This window comes from Manacus vitellinus, unplaced genomic scaffold (assembly GCF_001715985.3).
Source record: "Manacus vitellinus isolate BGI_N305 unplaced genomic scaffold, ASM171598v3 scaffold_8_pilon, whole genome shotgun sequence".
NCBI lineage: Eukaryota > Metazoa > Chordata > Aves > Passeriformes > Pipridae > Manacus > Manacus vitellinus.
In genome coordinates, this window is record NW_021940864.1 from 7,414,982 (window position 1) to 7,436,143 (window position 21,162).

At 34.2% G+C, this 21,162-nt stretch overlaps 1 protein-coding gene across 2 annotated transcripts in view; it reads right to left on the bottom strand.

Moving 5' to 3' along the window:
• SPATA17 (spermatogenesis associated 17) overlaps window positions 1-21,162 on the bottom strand; it is an 88,820-nt gene that overhangs the window by 42,444 nt on the left and 25,214 nt on the right. For both annotated transcript variants that reach the window (XM_029965132.1, XM_029965131.1), the window contains one exon: window positions 9,678-9,801. In XM_029965132.1, coding sequence (XP_029820992.1) covers window positions 9,678-9,801 — 124 coding nt within the window. The remainder of the gene's footprint in view (window positions 1-9,677; window positions 9,802-21,162) is intronic.

Sequence of the window (21,162 nt, forward strand, 5' to 3'; positions counted from 1 at the left end):
AAAAACCAACCTGTTTCTATAACTACCTGGTATAAATGGGAATTAACCTAAAGAATAATCTCTGAAGGTAATTTTACTCTTCCGCATGTCAATAACTGCATATGAAAACACAGACAGTATTTCCTTCCTTCATAGGACTATTTTGAGGCTAAAATTATTTATTTGAGAAGTTTTCAGAGCCTTAAAACACTTAAATATGTGATATTATTTATATATTTAAAATTCCATTCACTGTCATTGTCATAATGGAAAAGATTAGCCTTGTACAAAAAAAAAATCTACTTGAGATGCACTCCTTTTCTCACTGAATTGAGAAAAATCTTTATAATTATTCCATTTAATATCTTTGAACTTGTAACAACAGAAGTTACCTGCAACAATATAGCAGAAGACAGGAGAAGCTCCTCATAACAGGGATGGAAATCATATGGAAATTTCCTTTGTCAACAAAATAACTGCTAAAAAGAGAATTCATTCACTCCTCAAAAATACATATGTGCAACTAAACAACACAACATTTCATTGCTTTTCATTATGCCTTATGTCCGTTTCATTGTGCTTACATGTGAATATTCACTCACAGACATATATTCTGACAGATTTATTAAACAACTTGTTCTAGTAAACCTATAGGATTAGGCAATGACTAAAAACTCAGAATGAGGCAGTATGTTTAACAAAACAGCCTGCAATGAGACCAATAAACAATGAGGTGAAGGTTTAATGAATGGTCATCATATTGTATATGGGAAAGAATAATGAGAGAACAGAACTGTGTTAGATTAGTAAAGGTAGTCAGAAATTAGTAGAAAAGAGTGACATAAAAAAGAAAAAAAACCCACAGAGATGAAGATTTTACTAAAAGATTGTTGAAATAGAAAAACTGAAAGCAAAGCAAACAATGGATAGAGGGAGATATAGTGTTCATCATGTCCCTTGCAGGACAGACACAACTCCCAAATTAACAGTATATATTAGATACTAAACAAAAGCACTGAATATTGAATAAACTGTGCAAGTTAATGAAAGAACTTTACCATTATACTGTTCAGCAGCCTAAGAGCTGAAAAACAAAAGAATTGGTGTGTACATCACTCATCTTGAAGTCTCATTAAAGCTAGGATACCATCAGTGCCACTTCTTAATCAACAGGAAGGTTTGCTGTTGAGACATGTATGGTATTTTATCTTCATGACTTCGGCCATGCCATTCCTAACCTCCCTCTTCTTATGCACTTATCTCTTACTTAGCATGCATTTCTCCTGATACAATAGTTTCAAAAATTACCTGAGCAGGACCAACCATGCCCCACATCAAACTTGTATAAATACCAGGTGGACTACTATGCATCAATCAAATTTATACCAGTAACAATTTCAAGAATGTCAGTGGAGTTCCACTGTCTGTGAATGTGGCTCTGTGAACTATTTAGCTGCTATTGTACCTCATTGTCATTTCCTTGCAATACAGATTCTTTCTTAAATATTTTTATCATATCACTCACAAAGCCAGTATTCAATATACAACTCACTTTTACCAGTTTTCTGACCCTGCAGCAATCTAACCCTTTCGCCACCCCAATTGACAGTGATACACAAAATGTGGTCATGTTTTCCTAAGATCTCAGCATGTACACTTTTTGATAGATCACACAGCTTGTCCTTTAAACTCTGCCATTAATCCTACCCACAGGAATTGAGCAAGAAGTTTGTTGCCTAGAAAAAATCCACACAAATAGGGATTATGCAATTCAGATGCTGAAAAAGACAGTTTAAGTGCAGGGATCTCCTACCTAGTGGATTTTTAAATTACTAATGCTAGATGCAGAGATGCTCAATGTTATAATACATGGTAGATACAGAGATGCCACTATGCTATAATAACATGCTTAGTGTGAGTGACATGGTTAGTAACAAGCTATTTAGAAGAAGCTCTGAGAAATATTGCCATGTCTACATGAATATGCCTTTAAAACTGAGCTTGCAAAGGATCAATCAAAAAACAGCACTCAAACTTTATGTTCTATTGTGTATTAAGCTCTTTCTAATGGCAGATGAATTTTCAGTGTAAACTCTCATTTCTTTGCACAGTTAACCAGTTATCAAACAAACTGAAATGCTTCTATAACAAGCAGCTTTTAGGAAAAATAGAGTTTGCAATACTGTCACGGATAAAGCTTAAAAGTTCGTTCACTCCCTATCTTTAAAAAATAGGAAGTGAATATCTTGTTTTCTGTGAAGTGTGACAAAGGGAGAAATTATTGATTTCTGTTGGAAACACTTTCACTTACCACTTGTGCTATGCTGAGATTTAGGAGAACAGTGAATGGGAAGGAAGTTCTGTACACTGACACTGGGAAGAAATACATCTGAAATGGTGCACAGTCATTGATTTCTCATGGGAGGTAGGTTATGGTGTCAGCAGATAGCACTTCCCCATCCTCCTCCCATTGCCTCCTTACCTATACAGCAACCTTCTTCTGGGCATGAAGATCACCAAGCTTATCATCTTAGTTTTGGGTTTTACTGTACTTGTCCTCTCTAGGGAGGTAACCACCATTTCTTAGAGATAAAGAAAGGCTGATTGAAAGGAATATGAGCAAAACTGGAAATCTATGGAAGTTATAAACTTTGTCACTAAATTATATTGGCAGATGGTGCACCAGATAGATTCCAGAGGTATATTTTGGCTTCCAGCACTTGTCCTCTTTTTTTTTATATCACCATGAAACTGTGTTGAGTAGCAGAATTACAGGTCTGAGTGTGCCCAGGATGAGTAATCCCAAAGGGCAAGGGCTGGACTCAGATTCTAAGAAAACTAGAGATTTTTGATTGTGTGTGTAAATCACTTAAAGGTCATTTTTGGAATTTAGACCTGGCAGAACTAATCTTCTAGACATAAACATTTTTCTTTGTTCAGGTACCATGTCTTTCAGAATCACAAACAGCTCAGCTACTGGCTTCTTTTCTAAGTTTATCTTACTTTGTCCTTCTTTTTGACAGAAACATTAAGCAACATGAACTGAGATCCCTTCCAAGTGAACTGAGATTGTGTGTATAGTGCCCAACGAGGCACAAGATTTGAATGATTTTCCTACAGTGAATACCTGTGAATAGACTGACACATCTGGTTTCTGATGTGGACGTGAATACACAAAGAAAGCCTGCTGACCAAACATACCTGTCACAGGTACTGTAAGAAGGATCTGAGGGAAATTGTAAAAACTTTGGAATTAATATTTTATAAAAACAGAACACTGCAGCATGAAGTGCTTCCCATACTAATGCTATTTAAATGTAACTGCAAGCCTGCCAGAGAACTAGGAAATCTCACTCTCTCCTCTTTAATTTAAATGGGATTTTTTGTTGTACAAGCTTTGGAAAGTACTCAGAAACATCTGACTTCTTGACAGAGAAGTGATGAGTGGATATTAAACACCCATGGAGAGGTGGGGTTGTTCATTGATTGGGGCACCTAGATTAAAAAAAAAATTAACTATTTTAGTTCATCTTCAGGAAGTATTAGTACTTATAATGAATGATAATTTCATCCCTTGAATGTTTTAGAGACAGGATGATAAAATTACAACAGTAAAGAGGGAGGAAATAAAATGTAAAAGGTAAGAGCTAATTCATTCTTCATGCTAGCTCAGTCCTTGGCCTTTCCTGAACAGACTCTGCCAATAGTAACAAATTATGTATAATCATTCTGTGATGTGGACTGTTCACTTGGGACTAAGCTCAAATGACCAAACTTGCTGCCTTGTCTCTTAAACTGTGGATCTGAAGATCAAAGGCCAGGGCTTTATCCACTGAGTCCTCACCTTTATAAGAATAAAACTGCCAGTTGTCCAGAGACAGAGTGGATGTCAGACAGTGTCATTTTGGACCAATTGTTTTTCAAGTTCTTACAGGACAGCACATTAGGTTAGAAGCATATTAATCAGTTGTGTCTTCTGAATATTCATTAGCCTGCTCCAGGACGGATTTTGTGGCCTTTTTTCTTTCTCACTTAAAACATTTAAACCTGATCTAAGTGCAGTAACTTCAACAGAATTAACTCCTGATTTCCAGTAATGTGAAAAGGGGACAGTGTAATGTCTATGAATTGCCACCTCTGTTGACAGGAAAAATTTAATGAAAGAATACCTTAGTATTGAATAGAATTTGAATTTAAAATAGTTTACTCTAGGCATTGACAAATATGAAATAAGTACAGATACAACTGATACAAGTGATATTTTGAGTTTTAAAATAACTACAGAAAATCAAAATGAAATTAATTCATCTTAGAAACAAAAGATGAAAAAGTGGGACTTCCTTTATACATGTTTCCTTTATACTCAAAAGCCCTAATTCAGGGCTACAAGTCCTTCAACTACTGTTTGCTGGAAAATGAGACAATATTCTTGGCAGTAATTACATTGCCTCATTCCTAGGCACATGCTATTGGCCACTGTCAAAGATAGGATGCTGGGTCAGGGGAGTCAGAAATCTGACTCAGTCAGGTCTTCTAATTAATCAGGGTCCAACAGAAAGAAGAGGCTATACAAAAATCAAGAGTAGGCATACATACACAACAGGCATGATTAATTTTTCTAAGGTCTCAATTGGTAAAAAATTCTGATAGAACAGAAGCTCCCAGAAAACAGAGGACCAGTATTAGCTCATCTACTCTCAGTATGATTTATCACAGAGCAGGAGTTCCAGGTTTAGAAATGAGGCCATGATTCAGTCCAACAGCCTCAGCAATGATAAGCTTAAAGTGATGCATGTATAACATCTCATTATCAAAAATGTAAAAATATGTTTTGTAATTGTGAGACAAAGCTCTCAAGCTTTTGCAGACCAAAAGAACTTTGGCTTCCTGGACTAACTGTACATTTACTTTTTCTGACAAAAGGTAATTGTGGTTTATCTGTTTATAAACAGTAGAAAATTGGAGAAAAGAGAATTAAAATTCTCTTTTACCTCACTCAGTACTGTTTGCTATACAGGAAACAACCATAGAGGAAAAAGATCTGTTGCTCTGCTGATTCTCCAATCCTTTTCTCAGTGACAGGAGAAACTGTAATAGCAAAAGGCTTTTTCAGCTGGGGCATTTTGAAGACTTTCCATAAGACCGTTCTCCTGATCTCAATATCTTAACGAAACATGCACGATATTTCTCCCTCCACCATTTCTGCTCTCTATTTTGGTTACCATTGGCTTCTGCTCCCCATCACACCGTGGACTTGCAGATGCTCTGCCTGGGTAGCAGCAGTAGGTCTAGCAGAGCTGACACGCAGCTCCCACTCACAGAATCACCTCAGCATTGCTGCTTGCTCTGTCAGCACATACTTAAAACAATAAAGGTCTGCATTCTTGCTCGATACTGGATCTTTGGATTTAGGTTGTTATATGCCTAATTCTAATCATTATTGTTAGACAAAGACCAACTGTAAAAGTTCTTGAAAAGCTGGAAATACCAATGACCTCAGGAATCATGCAACCACATATTTCAACAAAATGGGCTCTTCGTACCCATTTCTACAAAGTGCCACCAATGTGTTCAGAGCCTCTGCCTGTCGTTGACTTCAAAGGTCATTTGTCAGCACTTTGCAGAGATGGTCCTTACTAAAAATGCCAGCTTGGAAAATATGACAAAGAGTAGAAGTAAGAAACTATTCAATTATAGTGAATGTTGTTCATACAGAAAGGGGAACTACAGGGACATAGAAGGATAATCTGCATAGGTAAACATGTTTATAATGAAAACCACATTTAATAAGTAGTTCACCTACTAATGACCTCTTGAAAAAAAAAGGATTGTTACTACTGAGTGGAAATAGCATACTGTAATTCTGGACTAATAAGAAAAACTTAATTATTATAAATTTCATGTCTCAATAAGAAATCACAATGCAGTTCATGATAAAACAGATAAAAACAACTTAAAATAGCATTATCAATAAGAAATTATAAGAAATATTCTTAACAAAGGCAAAGAATTGTTAAATATGTACTGTAATTTTTATCATGTTCATCATGATGTCAAAATTTATCAGACTGCTAGGGTAAAAAGCAGATAAGGAAAAAATTGCATTATATAACAATTTTAAAATCTGAAATATAGAGATCTTATTTCAAAATGGAATTTAGTTTGGAAGTCCAACAGATTTATTTCTTGCTGTGTTTTACACTGGAATCTCTTGTAATAAGCAAACATAAAGTGGAGCAGAGAACATAACTTATCATGTGGTAAGAAGGTTTTTTGTTTGTTTGTTTTTAAAATTAAAGGAATCATGCAGGAAAAGCTTCCTTTAAACACAAGAAACTCATGTTATTTGACTAGTTATTGATACTACTGGCATATAGCATGTTGATTAAAAGCTTAATATTTAATAACCCTGAAATTCTAAAGCTCATGCTCTATTTCTCCAGACATTATTTGGTTGGCATTGGTGGGATACATAATATTGTACTTTCAGAGAAAGACAGTCAATAATTACATTATTTAATATGAATTTAAACTTCTAAGGTACTAAATAACTGCTTAGTTCTTCAGTGGACTGTAATATTTGTGTAAATGCAATGTATTTCTACAAGCAGCAATAGGAAATAGTCATATTTGTGTAAGTTTACATGGCAAAATACACTCAATCAACTGTTTCCAAAATATATAGGAAAGCTGTAGAGTATGGTATAATAGCACATATTTTTAATCATCCAGTGATTTCCTCGAATGTCAGTTCCCTAGCAGTGGTACTCAAGACACACAACTTCCCCCCAGAAAGGTGTGTAACTGCAGACAAAACAATTTAATTGTATGTATGTCTATATAATATTTTGTATGCAGATTAAACTCTTTGTTCCTGAGTTTAAAGCATGCACACATTTATTCTTCTCATATTTTTAGCTGACCAGGAGCTGTGTAACTGCATTAATTCTTGAGCTAATATACTGTGGCTCTCAACAGGGCTAATTAGTTTGGGTTCAGCCCCATGTTATAGCTCCAGATTGGCTTGGAAAGGAATCAAAGCAAGCTGTCTATATAAGACTATGTATATATACCTGGTACCAGTAACGACAAATAATGCATTCTAATTCAGAGTTTGATAACCATTTCTTCATCTCTGCTTTTCTTTAGAGAGGTAACAGTTTATGAAAGAAATAAATCCTTTAATAGTAAGTTCATTCATGAAAAAGACAAAATGTTGACTTTGTCCTAGCCCATGCTATTATGTACATAGTAGACATCCCTGTACGTTCATGATACTGCATTCTTCAGTTTTACTCTTTGAAGTGTAAAACAGTGTTAGTAATTAGGAATGAGCACACCTTGTAGTGTGCTACATATATGTAGCTACCTATATATGTAGGTATATAATTATATATATATTATATATAAACATTTCTGAGATGGGTTTGAGGGCTTCAGCTTGTAGGGAGTGGAGAATGAAATTTGACATGCCTTTCTTTACAAAAATTGAGGAGCAGCAACTCCTTAAATATTTTCTTTCAGTACGTAAACACCCTGTTCTCCCTTTTTGCCTGTACTAAACTAAAAAGATTCCAAACTACAGAATATATTTGAAACAATTATTGCAAATACAGATTTTGCAATGTTGTCCCTATAACCTGCCTGAACATCTGTAGCCTTGATGCACAAGGCAGCTCAGCTCCATCATTGTATGGCAGGAAGGGGAGGAGAAGCAAACTCTAGCAGGTCTCTGTAACTTAACTGGGCTTTAGTTGATACATAACTCGTCCAGCTTATCAACTTACTTTAATCACTCAAAAGTGTTAACTTTTGCTGCCTGTTTCTACTGAGACATGAATTGGTCCTAATCCAATTAACTATCCTTTGAAGACCACAAGACACAGTTGTAGTCAGATCAGAAGACCAGGCATATAGAGAGTAAAATGTCAAACAGAGAATCAAACCAGTAAATTCTGCACTGAAATAATTTGTCCTGTATCTTTGCAAGATATTAAATTCTACAACTGCGTGCAAGTGTGGAATATAGATTTGATTGCAGTAAGTAGTTAACTTCAAATATATCTTTGCTGTTGTTCAGGTTGTCTGTAAGTTTTGCATAGATTTACACTCATTTATGTTTTGAAGTATTTCCCTGCAAAAGAAGATGGTTCTCGGACCACAGTTCCATCATAAAGAAAAAATCCTGTAGGCTGTCCCAGTATTAACAAACCATCTCAGCAAGCAAAACCAAGCATATTTTTGTTCTGCAAGACACTGTTAACTAAATTATAATTCTATAAAATTAGAAATCTAAATTCATCAGAACATAATAGTTACTGCTGCCCTCTACCAGCAGTCTTCCGGTGGATGGCTGAAATAAGGCACTACTTGCCTTTCCTTAAAAATATGTTACAGATTGCTAAACCAGTATAATCAGATATTAGGTAAACTAAGTTTAATAAGATCTTGGACCACAGGTCACTCAATGTCTCTAACCTTTTGTTTTTGTGCTCCAGGTAAGCATAGTAATGTTTATGCATTTATTTACATTAATTGTTCTGTTCAAAACAAAAAGTCCTGATTTTCTACAGTTTAAACCAATATAAAAGTACTGTGCAGATTATTCTTAATATCCTAGATCTACACCTGGAAAAATCAATTATAGTGATCTAATTTCAGTTATTAACTAGCTCCTCTGTCTAAAAGGCACTCAGAAAACATTTTATGCTATTTTTTACTAATACTATACTATGGTTTTTTTTTTTCCAAAATAAAATTACAAATATCCCAAACAGAGGGGAAGATTAAATATCTTGTCACTAGCTGTTATGGCATTTTTCTGCATTTTTTAGGATTAAAAGTTCTTAGACACAGATTATAATTACCAACCCATGAAAAGCAAGCATTTAGTTCATACTAACACTTCACTTTAATTCCATATTCATATGAAGAACAACAAGTCACCAAACATTTATGGAGACAAAATCTTTTGGGTTTGGTTTTTTTTAAAGTTCACAAAAAGTGACTAAAAAAAAAAGGCAGACCCACAAGCTTTACCAATCACATCAGTTTTGCATATGATATATCTACTGCCATATTCACCTGTCTGTAAAGCAGCTTACATAAAAAAGCTTAGAAAAACATACCAGTTTTATCAATACAAAATGAATTAATCAGCAAATATTTAAAATTTATGAGACATTTCTCAATGAAAACAATCATGCTAAATAAGCTGTTTCAGGCAGTTCTAGGAAAAGCTTTAGCTGAAAACCTGCATTTACAATCCATCCTAAAAACAAGAAGAACACAGCACCAACCCAAGCATTAAGTCAATTAAAAAAGGGGAAAAAAATGAAATCCCTTCTCAGCTTAATAACTTGTTAGTTCTTGACAAGTGCAACAACACAACAATAAGCCAGTCAAAATGAGTTTTTAAAGCGAGGTTATGCCCTTCATGTTGTGTTATCACAGTGGCAGATCAAACTGCTGACTTGGACTCTTTCTGCCAGCAGTGCTGATGCTGCCTCTATGAGGCTACTGTCACGGAATAGTCATGGTACCTGCTCTTGCCTATAGAAAGGCACTAAATTGAACTCGAAGTAGTGTCTTTGTGATATCTTTTCAACAAGTCATGTCCCATTCAGCCTGCTAGTTTATCTCTGTCAGGCTGGGGGCCCAAGTGGTTTGCATGAGCTGTCAGGGACAGGTATACCAACCTGCTCAGTGCTAAGGAGGTAATGCATCTTTCGGGCTTGGTATTTCTTTTCCTTTTCTTTCTTTTCTAGGTCTTTCATTTTCTCTTCATTTTCCTTCATTTCTACGTACTCTTGAAGTTCACTCCTGTAATAAAATAAGTCTGCTATTATATTACAACAATAAAAGATGTGCTAATGTTCTATTTTACTTTAACCCTTTCATAGCTAAACAGCTATTATGTATTAGCAGTATACTGACACCACTGAAATGCAAACTTACAGTTCATTCAATTCCACAGCAGTAGGATCTATACAAATATAACCATGAAGAAATAGGATTAAAGTGATCAAAAGTATGAACAGAATATGTGTTCATATTGCTTATTCTTTTGAAGCATATGTCAACCTATGTATTTTTACAGCCTGATAAAATACTATTCATATATGTCCTTTTATTTGTCTTTGAGTGTCATTTTAGTTTTATTATCTCTAAGCAGGAGATATTATAATGTAGTGATTTTCCTGAAAATGGTTTTAAAATAAAAGCTGTTCACTTATGTCTCAGCTGGTGCCTTGCAGCCCCTCCTGATCTGCAGAAAGGGGAGATCTTTTGGAATGGGAGAGGACAGTAGACATGGGATGAAAGATCACATTCACTCCTAGATCCTTGAGCCTTTTGTAAGGTTGAGAATGTAGGCATAGAGAAAAACTGGATGTAAACCTTTTATGCATACATTGTCCTTAAGAGGAGTTTCCATGGCATTAGACTTCTTGCATAGGTCATTCCTGCTCTGGTTTGATAGGAATCATACAGGCCACCACAAGAAACAGGAATGTAACTGCCTCATGAACCACTGCCTGTGTAGAAAATTCTTTCATCATACAAGAAATAAGGAACTATACCTAATACCAGGTTTCAAAGAATGGAGAAAACTCATGATTTTAAGTGAATATTTAGAGTAAAACTTTAACAGAAAATGGGCAGAGTTTTCCTCCTCCAAGGCTTTTTTTTTTATAGAGCCAGGCTTGCCATAAATTATGCAAACAGTAGAGTGAATTAATGTTCTATAAGGAATGAAATTCCATGATATTGTGCACAGTGCACGTTTATGGAATTTTTTTGACCCAGTTAAAAAAGGTTAGTTTGATTAACATTTGTTATTTTTGTTATTACAAAATGGCTAGTTCAAATTAACCTGTGTGCCAAAGACACCAAGCATATTCAGTCAAGCATTTAGATTGCTTAAATGTTAATTAAGTGAGTAAATTCTAGTCTTTATTTTTTTAAGCATGTGTGTTTATGATAAAATAAAAAGAAAAAATATTATTCACATAGCTAGATAATTCAAATATTCCTGCAAAACAGATCGTTTAGAGAGGTCCACATTTATAGTCTCAGTTGTTTCAATGAGTACCAAATAAGACACTGTGAGGACATGGGTCAAATCATGTCAAAATATGCACATGGATAAGTTTGCTGATATGAATAATCCCATGGGAAAGCCATACTGCTCGTGAAAGTGTTTTTAAGATTGTGGCTCCGACCTACTCTTGATATTTTAGTTATCATTAAATTAGTTCATCAAAATATATGAAAGAATAATAATTGCTTTATAAATATGAAAACTAAGAATTCACATTCTTAAGTACAAGTTGCAGCGTAGAATTTTTATTTGTTTCATGCTATCTTTGTAGTTTTTATCAATTAAAACAACTAAAATATTAAGTAATTAAACACGTTTTATTTCCACTGTAAAAGAAAAATAGAATGAGAAGGAAATAAAGATTGGAAAAAATGTACAGGTATGTTTCAATCTCTGAAAATATTTTTTGTTGCAGTTTACTGTTAAAGGCTGCTAATACAATATTTCATACAAGGTTACTTATGAAGCACACTGACGTTTAAAAATCACCATGCTATGCTTTTGCAGCAGTGTAATTTTTTTCCAACATAAGATTAAATTGCAAAATAAATGAATTACTTAGAGTGGCATGGCCCCCATTTTGCCACCCTTCTCTTGAAAATTGCTTATTAATATGAAAAAAGAAGTTGGAAAATAGCCTGTTTTACTTTATGCATAGCATTCCGGGGCCTCAAAGCCTGCAGAGCTGGACTAGCTGCACATTTTAGATTGTGTTGGCAAGCAGGGACGATGACCTTTCTGACCTGCATCTCAAGGCTATTATTAATCGCTAAGTAACCTGGTAAAGCCAAACAAATTTGTTTCCATTGAAAGGATCTCTATCTGTGTCTGAGAATTTGTGCTGTACCAAACAAACCTCATTAACTGTGTCCATTTTTGACAAAGAACTAGGAGTTGGAGAGATTGGCGACCTTTCTTTGTCCTTAAGGTACAGATTTCAGAGTCACTGCATGTAGGTACATAAGCATTTTTACTTGGAAACTCTTTGTTCTATATCCATCAATCATAAACAAATGAATAAATCGACAATGCATATAGTATCAACTTTGTTCTTTTATTTTATGCCACTTTACCTTCAATATCAGAATGTATGATCCATGGTTTATGTATTTAATACTATTTCTTCTTGATTACAGAGCCCTCTATTCAGCTTTACTACATCTATCTATAATGGATGAAATGACTATCAACATATCACTACAGTCTATTCATGTTCCTATATACTCAGGTACTTCTTCCAAACAGTGTATATGGAAGAGCTTTTATTTAGAACAGAACTGGTAATAAAAACCCACAAATAATGTCAAAAATATAGTTTTGTATTACAGAAATAATGATAATGGGATTCAAAATGTTTCCCATTGTCATCAATCTGAATTTACCAGATTGCTTTGAATGATTAATAATCTTTACTTGATGAAATTAGATGAAGTCTAAAATACTTGTAGAAGTTCAGTGTAATTCATGATCTCTTTAGAAAGTGCTATCATCCAAATCATCATGATCATTCCTGATTATCACACATCCTCACTAATATTTATACCATAATCCATGTAAAGTTTGGGGTTTTTTTAAGCATTTACAAATAATTTTCAACATACTTTTGCAGCCTACACATTTTGTCAGTTGTGCTAAAATATCTCTATCAGGCATTATACTGCCCTGTACATTTGTACCAAACATGCAGACAATTCTGTCTCAGGGATAATAGGTCCCAAGATGATTCTATCCTGAGACACAGTACAAAATTAGGGGTATGTAGCAGTCCAAACATTGCTTGGGCAAAGCACTGATGTTTTAGCATAAATATAGATTTTTTTAAAGCTATTTGAACCTGGAGCTTTCATCTCTTTTACCATACTTTCAAGAATTTGAAAGGGAGCAACAAAAGAATCTAAAAGCAGTTGGATATGAATATACTATTTCACATTAGCAGATTAATTCTAACATGTTATGCACACATGTTATGCAGGGGTTTCACTGTTCCCATACAGAATGATGTGTATAAGCGTAAGTGGTGCTAAAGACATAAACTTAATCTTCCAAATGGAGTCAGAGTTCCAGATAGCTTACAAGGAAATGTGTTCATTGAGAAGTTTCATGCTTGTGACCTGCTACATGTATGCCTTCCCAGAGAAAATAAATCCAAATTCCATTAAAGTAAATTGAAACTTGGTTGAAATTAAATGATTTGTGGATTAAATTTGTACACTTGCTGACAGCCTTCTCTTTGTTCATAGGTATTGTGGGTTCATTGAGTAATTTTTCTTGGGATATATGGGTATCATCTATATGACATCATGAATATTAGCTATGATGCATGATACTTGGTGGATTCTGGATCAATTTGCTTCAGGATAAACTTTTCCCAGCTCACTGTGAAGTGGGATAGTTGAATACAGGCAAATTGTTTGACCTGTGTTTTTAAAGCTCAAAACAATTTCTGGGGGAGAAAAAGAGTTCTATAAATGCAAAACATGTTTTAGGTTAATTAATAATCTTGTTCTATTTTTATAAATGATCTGTCTGTTACATGGCTCATAGCTGGAATAGTACTGCTCATTAAACTGTTATAACTGAAAAAGCAGGTAATTATTTTAGCACCTAAGCTTTTCATTATCTTAAAGTTTATCTCAGTATATTAACAGCATCTACTGCATCTTCCTACAAACCTGGCTTCCCATGTAAGCTTAGTCCTATCAGACTTTCTACCCACACAGGTTTTTATGGAATACCTTTGTAGAGGAAATATGTGGATGTTTTAACAAATGTAGTGTCTTATCATGATCTGAAAATTATTAAACAGATCAGAAAAATATCAATGTTTATTAGTGCAAGTTTAGGATGCATTCTTTTATTAAAAACATGAATCTACTGGCTAACACAAAGTGTGTGTTCCTTGTCATAGGGAATATTTTGTGTAATTGAAAATAGGCGTAAGATTACCAACATATGTGCTCAAAACACACAATTAAAAATGATCTTCTGTAACAAATCTGTGAAGTAGCAGCTGAATTATTAATAATAAAATTATTTGCTTTATGTAGTTCAAAAATTAAAAAATTTAATCTGACAAGGTAACTTATTGTTATTCTGATACTTCATTATGCAGTAGGCAGTGGTGTTGGTTCCTGCTATGAGATGCAAATTCGGTTGACAGTGCTCCTGCTGTTTGGATAAAGGTTAAAAATACACATATAATATTGTTTCTGGCACTTTTAAAAAGGTCTTTGAGTGATGATTTCAGTAATATACAAATTTTAGTAATTCTGCATAGAACTGCACCATTTTACAAATTCACACTGACCTACATTTTTTGAAGTTTATCAAACTATTGCATTCTGCTCACATTTTCACTGAGAGTCTGTGGTCCTTTGGCCAAACAATATTTTAAAAATTATAGTATTAACTAAAGGGCATTTGATAAAAATCAATAATTAGTATAGTTGCCTAGAGTACCCAGAAGAAGTATTAAGTTATTGTGATTTTAAACAGTTCAGACCACAAATCATAAAATGCCAGCAATTGAGGTAGTAGGCAACCTCAGCCTAAGAGGAGATAATCTAAATTGATTTTATCTTCCTGACTATATATCATTCTCCCTGCTCAAATACAGAATATGGAAGTCAAAATAAAATTAGTGAGACAATAATTTTGGTACACCACTGCATGCCACTTGATTTCACATCATATTGGTGTGGGTGAGGATAGCATATGACCTGCCATGATAACATCATTTGACTCAATCTATTAAATTTGCGGAAAAAATGAAATATATGTATAGACTAGCCTAGGATGTAAAAATAGTTTAGAGATCTCTGTACTTTAAAGGCAAAGTTTTAACAGAACACACATACTATATACTTATGTTAGCTATGCACCATAGCTATGCATAACAGGTTTATTACCCTCAAACTTTTTCTGATTTTTTTAATGAACCTGTTCAGATTTGTTAAGCAAAATAGGTCAGCTCTCTACCATGATGTATAGTCCTGTGTGTATCCTGACAGAATTCCTTGACCAAAATATTTGATCTCAAGTTGCAGTGAAACAGATGCTCAAAGAGGCAGTCATTATTAGTGGTACAAGGTATCCTAACTGCCTAGGAGACCTACCACAATTAGATGTCCAAAATTCTCACTAATTTTAAATGTGAATGTTTACATCAATCCATTTGAAAAATTAATCATGACAATCTCTTCAAAATCTGGAGCAATGTTATTGCTCTGTCATTGCAGTGCAGTGAACAGGAAACATGACTCCTTAGGATGAAAAAAAATAAATAAAGCCAATGTGTAGGCAAGCAAAAGCACCCTGTAGCTTCTACTGTCATTAATTTTATAGAAAGAAATTCATACCACATTAGAATCCCATTACAATTTGTGCATAGTAGAACATACTCTGTCCATCTTTCCTTAATCACACAGTGTACCCTGCCAATGGAATTAAGTGACATACCAGTTCAATTGTCAAGGTCCACAATGTGATCAATATACTACGTAGGAAATGTGATGAACATAGTGGTGAAGGGCACACAGTGAATGAATACCTTGTGCAGATCAGGAGATCAGGACACAGCATGTACCAGACGATAGGGAAGAACAGACTGATGTATCCTTCTTATCCTTCCAATTTCCACTGCTGCACAGTTACTCAAGAGAGTGCAACAGCTTTTCAAACCACTGATTGCAGAGGCAGCTTACAACTAAAACCAGAGTACTTTCCTAATCCATTATACAGAATCTTCTAATTAAGGCCTCAAGAAAAACTCATACAGATTTTTTTTACTCACATCTATTAAAAACCTAATTTTAGTCATATATAATCTTTTAGAATTATTCAATTTTCTTGAAATGTGCGAATTTATTGGTCCAAATGTTTTTCTCTTGTTTGCATATATCCTTAAGGTGAATTTAAATTCATCCTCATTGGCAGCAAAAAATGCTGTGAAGTTAAAAATAATTTTTGTAAATGTCCAATCTAAACAATGATTTTTTAGCTTAATTATTTTGGTTTAATTAACCTGTAAAACCCATCCATCATGGATGTGGCATAAGAATAACTGCAACACCAAAGCCTCTGTTGGCAGAGGAACCAAATCCAAGTATGGTTCAACTTTATTTATACTCTGGTCTATACTAAAAAAGCTAACCACAACAGGAAAAATGTTTTTACTCTATGTCTATTGACCCCTTCACGAAAAAATCAGCCTGACCAATTAGCTTAAACAGTGAAATTAGTATTTGGGGGTAACAAAGCTGACCTGGCCCAGAACAGATAACAAAGTCCCAACACAATTTATTCTGACAGCAGTTTAGCAGCAGTGGTCATTTTTAGCACAGTGTCAGTGCTAAGCTGCGAAGAGACCAGTCACGTTCTTAATTTTTCCTGCAACATATGAAAGAGGATGTCTAACCACAGCCAAATACCACTGAAAGTTTTCTAGTGAATGTCATGTGAAAGTATCTGTTATCTTCTGGCCCCACAATTCCCAGAAGACTGTGTATGCTACCATCTGCACAGTAATAACTAGAGGAAAGCACACTGCTATGTTTTGCTACAGTTAAGCTGTTCCCAGTACTAGAATGAACTCATTTAAGCTGTTATCTCTCTGCTGCAGTGCAGTACAATGTAGACATATCTGTATTTCTTTTACTTTAATATATGGTACTTGGCAACATTTACAATATTCAACATTATGTGATTTAGAAAGGAAACATGACGTTATAGCTTCTAAAGGTCATCAGCTAAGTTGATTTTCCCTCTCAGGGTATTATGAAACAATTCAACTGAGGTCTACTCCCTAACTCACATCTTTCACTTACTTTGTCATAAAATTCTGCATATGATTGAAAGTAAAATGGTACACTTTGTCCACTTTAAACAGGTTTTACAACAGCAAGGCAGTGAGAGCTTTTATGTAATGACCCATTTTGTATAGCAGAGCAGCAATGGCAAATATCACAACTTTATATTGATTTTCACGGTACCTGGTGGTTTTCTCAAATTTCATATTCATGGAACGGTGTTACCACTTGAGCATCTATGATGTCATTTTTAATGAAACATAAAGTACTATGAGAGATATAGCAAATGAATAATTTTTTTTAATATATAAAGCAAATGCAATTATTTTGGGAGAGATCTGACACTTTTTTAATACTGCAGTGCTACTTGTAAGTATGTGATTTCACAGCAGTGGCTCATTGTCAAACTAAAAATATCAACTAGATCCCACTTTTCAAAAGTGCTAGGAAATCTTCTCTCTTACTGTCTTGAAAACTTTGGAGTAATCAACACCAAAAAAATCAGGCATTTTTATTATGCCATGCAAGAAATAACATTCAGAATTATAGTTTCTTCTCCAAAATTTTGGTTCTACGATATAAGACAGACTACATTTAATTATAGATTTAGACATCCAATTATTCATGCCTAAAGAGTTCATCCAACAAATATATTCTATTGTCTATACCTAAGCACATAATCTTCTGGTCAGAGTACTAGGTTCTTTCTTGACTAGCCAAGTACAATGCCAGATGGTGATGAGGCCTCTCACTGCCAAGTACAAGTAGGCAAATGAGTGCTGCGTCATTTTGGGTGACATGTAAGCTGAAAGATCAAATTTATTTATTTTTTTAGATGAGGCTGTAAACATTTAGCAATCACGTGGGTAATTGGACAAGAAAAGAATAACCTCCTTGCTGAGAAGAGGTGAAAAATGTTGTTTTCTTGAAATACTATGTCGTGTTGATTTGGTTTGAAGGCAGCAGAAACTGTGAAGTTCAAGGTAAAACACTAGGATTGAGGTTCACTGTCAAGGATAAACCATTTAATGGATTCCTGTAATTATCCTTATAAAGTGAAGAGTCTGAAGAATTTGAGAGGAGTATAATAATAAGTAAAAGTTTCTCACAGCTTAAAAAAAGTTGTGGTCACAGTATGAAGAACTATGGTTTTAAAGGTGGTATTACAAGTAGGATTCACAGAGATGGAGAATGTGAATTTATGATACTGTGATTAAGAGGTATACAAATGAATGCATAAGCTGACAATACAACAGAAGGAATATTTTTTTTTTTTAATTTCCTAGGCATAATAATGTGTTGAGTTCTAATTTTGATAGTATTTTAAATGATGTTTGATGGTCACAAAACTTATTTTAATCAGAGATAACATCTTTCAATGATCTACACTGTTTATGTTTAGCACAGAGTTTTCAGTCTAGTAGAACAGATTATAACAAGAAACAATGGTTCAAAGATAAAATGAAACTATTTCAGTGGGGAAATATGGGACATACTTTGAACATCAAAGCTAATTTACTCCTAGATTAGAATAAAAAGGGTATTTTCTATCTTTTGATGTTATTAAATCAAGATTAGATTGTTCAGTCAAAGCTTAATGACCTTTTAATAGATATTATTATAAATTTGTTATTGATAGACATCACATTGGTGATAGATCTGAAGTCAGACTAGACCATCTGATTCCGAATAACATTATTTTATAGTATTACTAGAACAATAAAAACCCCCACACTTTTTTTGTTATTTCTCATTACTGTTCTAGACTGTAAAAATAGAATACAATTAAGTTTTTCTGTTTTCTTCTCTGAGTGAGCACTTTAGAGGCTTAACTTGCCTTAGATAACTGAAGGGTGTATTTATAATGATCTAGAAAATCAAAAACCAATTACCAAGACAATTAATTCTTTTTTTTTAATTTTTTTTTTAAATTTTTTTTAATTTTGGACATTTTTATCTTAAAACAACAACAACAAAAAATTGCTCATGAGACACTGTATACTGTTTTGCATGTCATGCAATTCTATGATATAACAGGATATACCAGTATAAAGCAAATGACCATTAAGCCTTCACAAAAATCAAATCACAAACTTGCAAAAATGCAATCTGTAGACACCACATTTCTAATAACAGAAATGACTATGATGTGGCTCATTTTAAAGGTCTTCACCACTGTAGTCTCTATTTCTCTGCCATAAATGGGAAATGATAAAAGGAGTCTAGTGTCAAAAACCTTTCATTGGGTAAGGCAATGCCAAAGAACATCTTATTTAGTTTGGTCTTCCTTCATCTACTAGCTCTGTGCATTTTGCTAAATTGTGAGGAATGCTACTTATTTAATAAGGAGTTAGGAAGTATGGGAGTAGTTAATGGCAACCTTTTTGCTGCACTCTCACACAGTATCCCACATTCTGAAAAGAAACTTGTGGTGTTAGACTATTGTATGCCGATTAAAAAATAACATTTATGTCTTTTGATTTTCTTTTGTTTCTTTGGAGTTCTCAAAAATTATTTACGTTAGCACATTCTGGAACAGACGTATGTGTAAATTAAGTACTCACTGATGTATCTGCAGATACACTCACATATAAGCTGGAATACTTCGATAGCATGGAGGAAACTTAGTTACATAATTGTATACAAACTGCTTCTACAAATAAAAGAAATATCTAATTTTCTAATGTAACATATAAATGAATGCATCTAAATTTTATGCTACGTTATTAAGCTGAAAGTTGCACAACAAAAAGAACCATAACCTTGTTTTAATGACAAAAGAACTGCTTTAAGTGAGCTCAGTAAATGGCACATAAAATTTGCCATACTTCTAATGACTTGAACAGCTGAAATGACTATGGCACATGAAAAATATTTATACACTTTTTCACGAGTCTGTAGTCTTCAAGTGGTAGAGCCCTTCCTGATAACCTAGTTCAGCCTGTATATGGATGGCCTGTCATGTCTCTACAATTAGATAAACCAGAACTGCTATAATGTAATCAGTTACAACCTGAAAATTATATTTTGAAAATCAAGTTTATTAATATGTAATCTTTAGGTAATCATATTTATCCTCCTAATTTACACAATATTTATGATACTCTACGTGTCCTTGAAATAGGGAACAGGGACACTACACTATGAAAAAGTGGTCTAGCTGCTGGAGTTCATAAATTTTGTTCAGCTTTGGATGAGTTCAAAGAATTGCCATGTAAGAAAAGCCTTACAGAGGGAATTTATCTGATTATGGCAGTAATAATTACCCAGCTGTTTATTGCAGATAGAGAAATAATTCATGTAGGCAATAGGCCGTGGTGGCAATGACACTCCGCATTTAGTAAATATGCAAACTGTTCACTTCTAATTAACCAAGCTAGAGGATGCCCTTATTAAATGTATAAACTAAAAGTGCCTTCCTGACAAGTGATGAATTGTTACATAGCACAAACTCTTGCCACAGAATTACTGGAGTGAACTTGGGGCTTAACTTCATTAAGAGATCTTGTGGGATAGTTAAATGAGGATGGACAGCATAACAAGACCTACCTGACAGTCAATGATATGTTAGAGCTTAATGAAACTGTACCTCTTCCCCTTTTCCACTTATTTTACAGTGAAGATCCTACTTCAGACAAAATAGAAGACTGTGAAGTCTGCCTATATAAGACAGTTTAAAATGCTAAGATTAATCAGTCTTTGTCCACAGAAAATGTTTTATGGGCTGTCAGTAATTCTAACAGACCTATTTCTATCCAGACACTACAGTGCCTTCAAAGCTCACAGGTATAGAACTATTGTTATTCTACAATAGTATGTTGTCACACGTGTTTTATACTACCTTCATCAAAACTAATAATCTACACCCCAGACTATTTGATCCAATGAGAGTATACAAGGATCTCAAATCTTTTCTACACATTCAGATAAAAAATTTTCCTTTGGATACAATGTTCAATTTGTTACTCCTAAATACAGGAGAAAATATTGTCTTCAAGTTTTTAAAGACTACAGTCTAACCAGTGACTTATGTTACTTGTGTTATTCACGTTTATGTGCAAAACTTGAACCATTTACACAGAACTAGCTAAAAACATGGTAAGACTGCTTTCACCACTTGCTCAAGAGAGACATGAACAGAATAAGACTCACGAGGGGTGTGTAGCTCAATCTGCATCGGAAATTCAGCTTACTGTGTAAACATAATGGTTCCTACCTTAATCTCACTGCATTCAGAAAGTGTCTTCCTATGGAGTTAAAACAGGCATTACATTG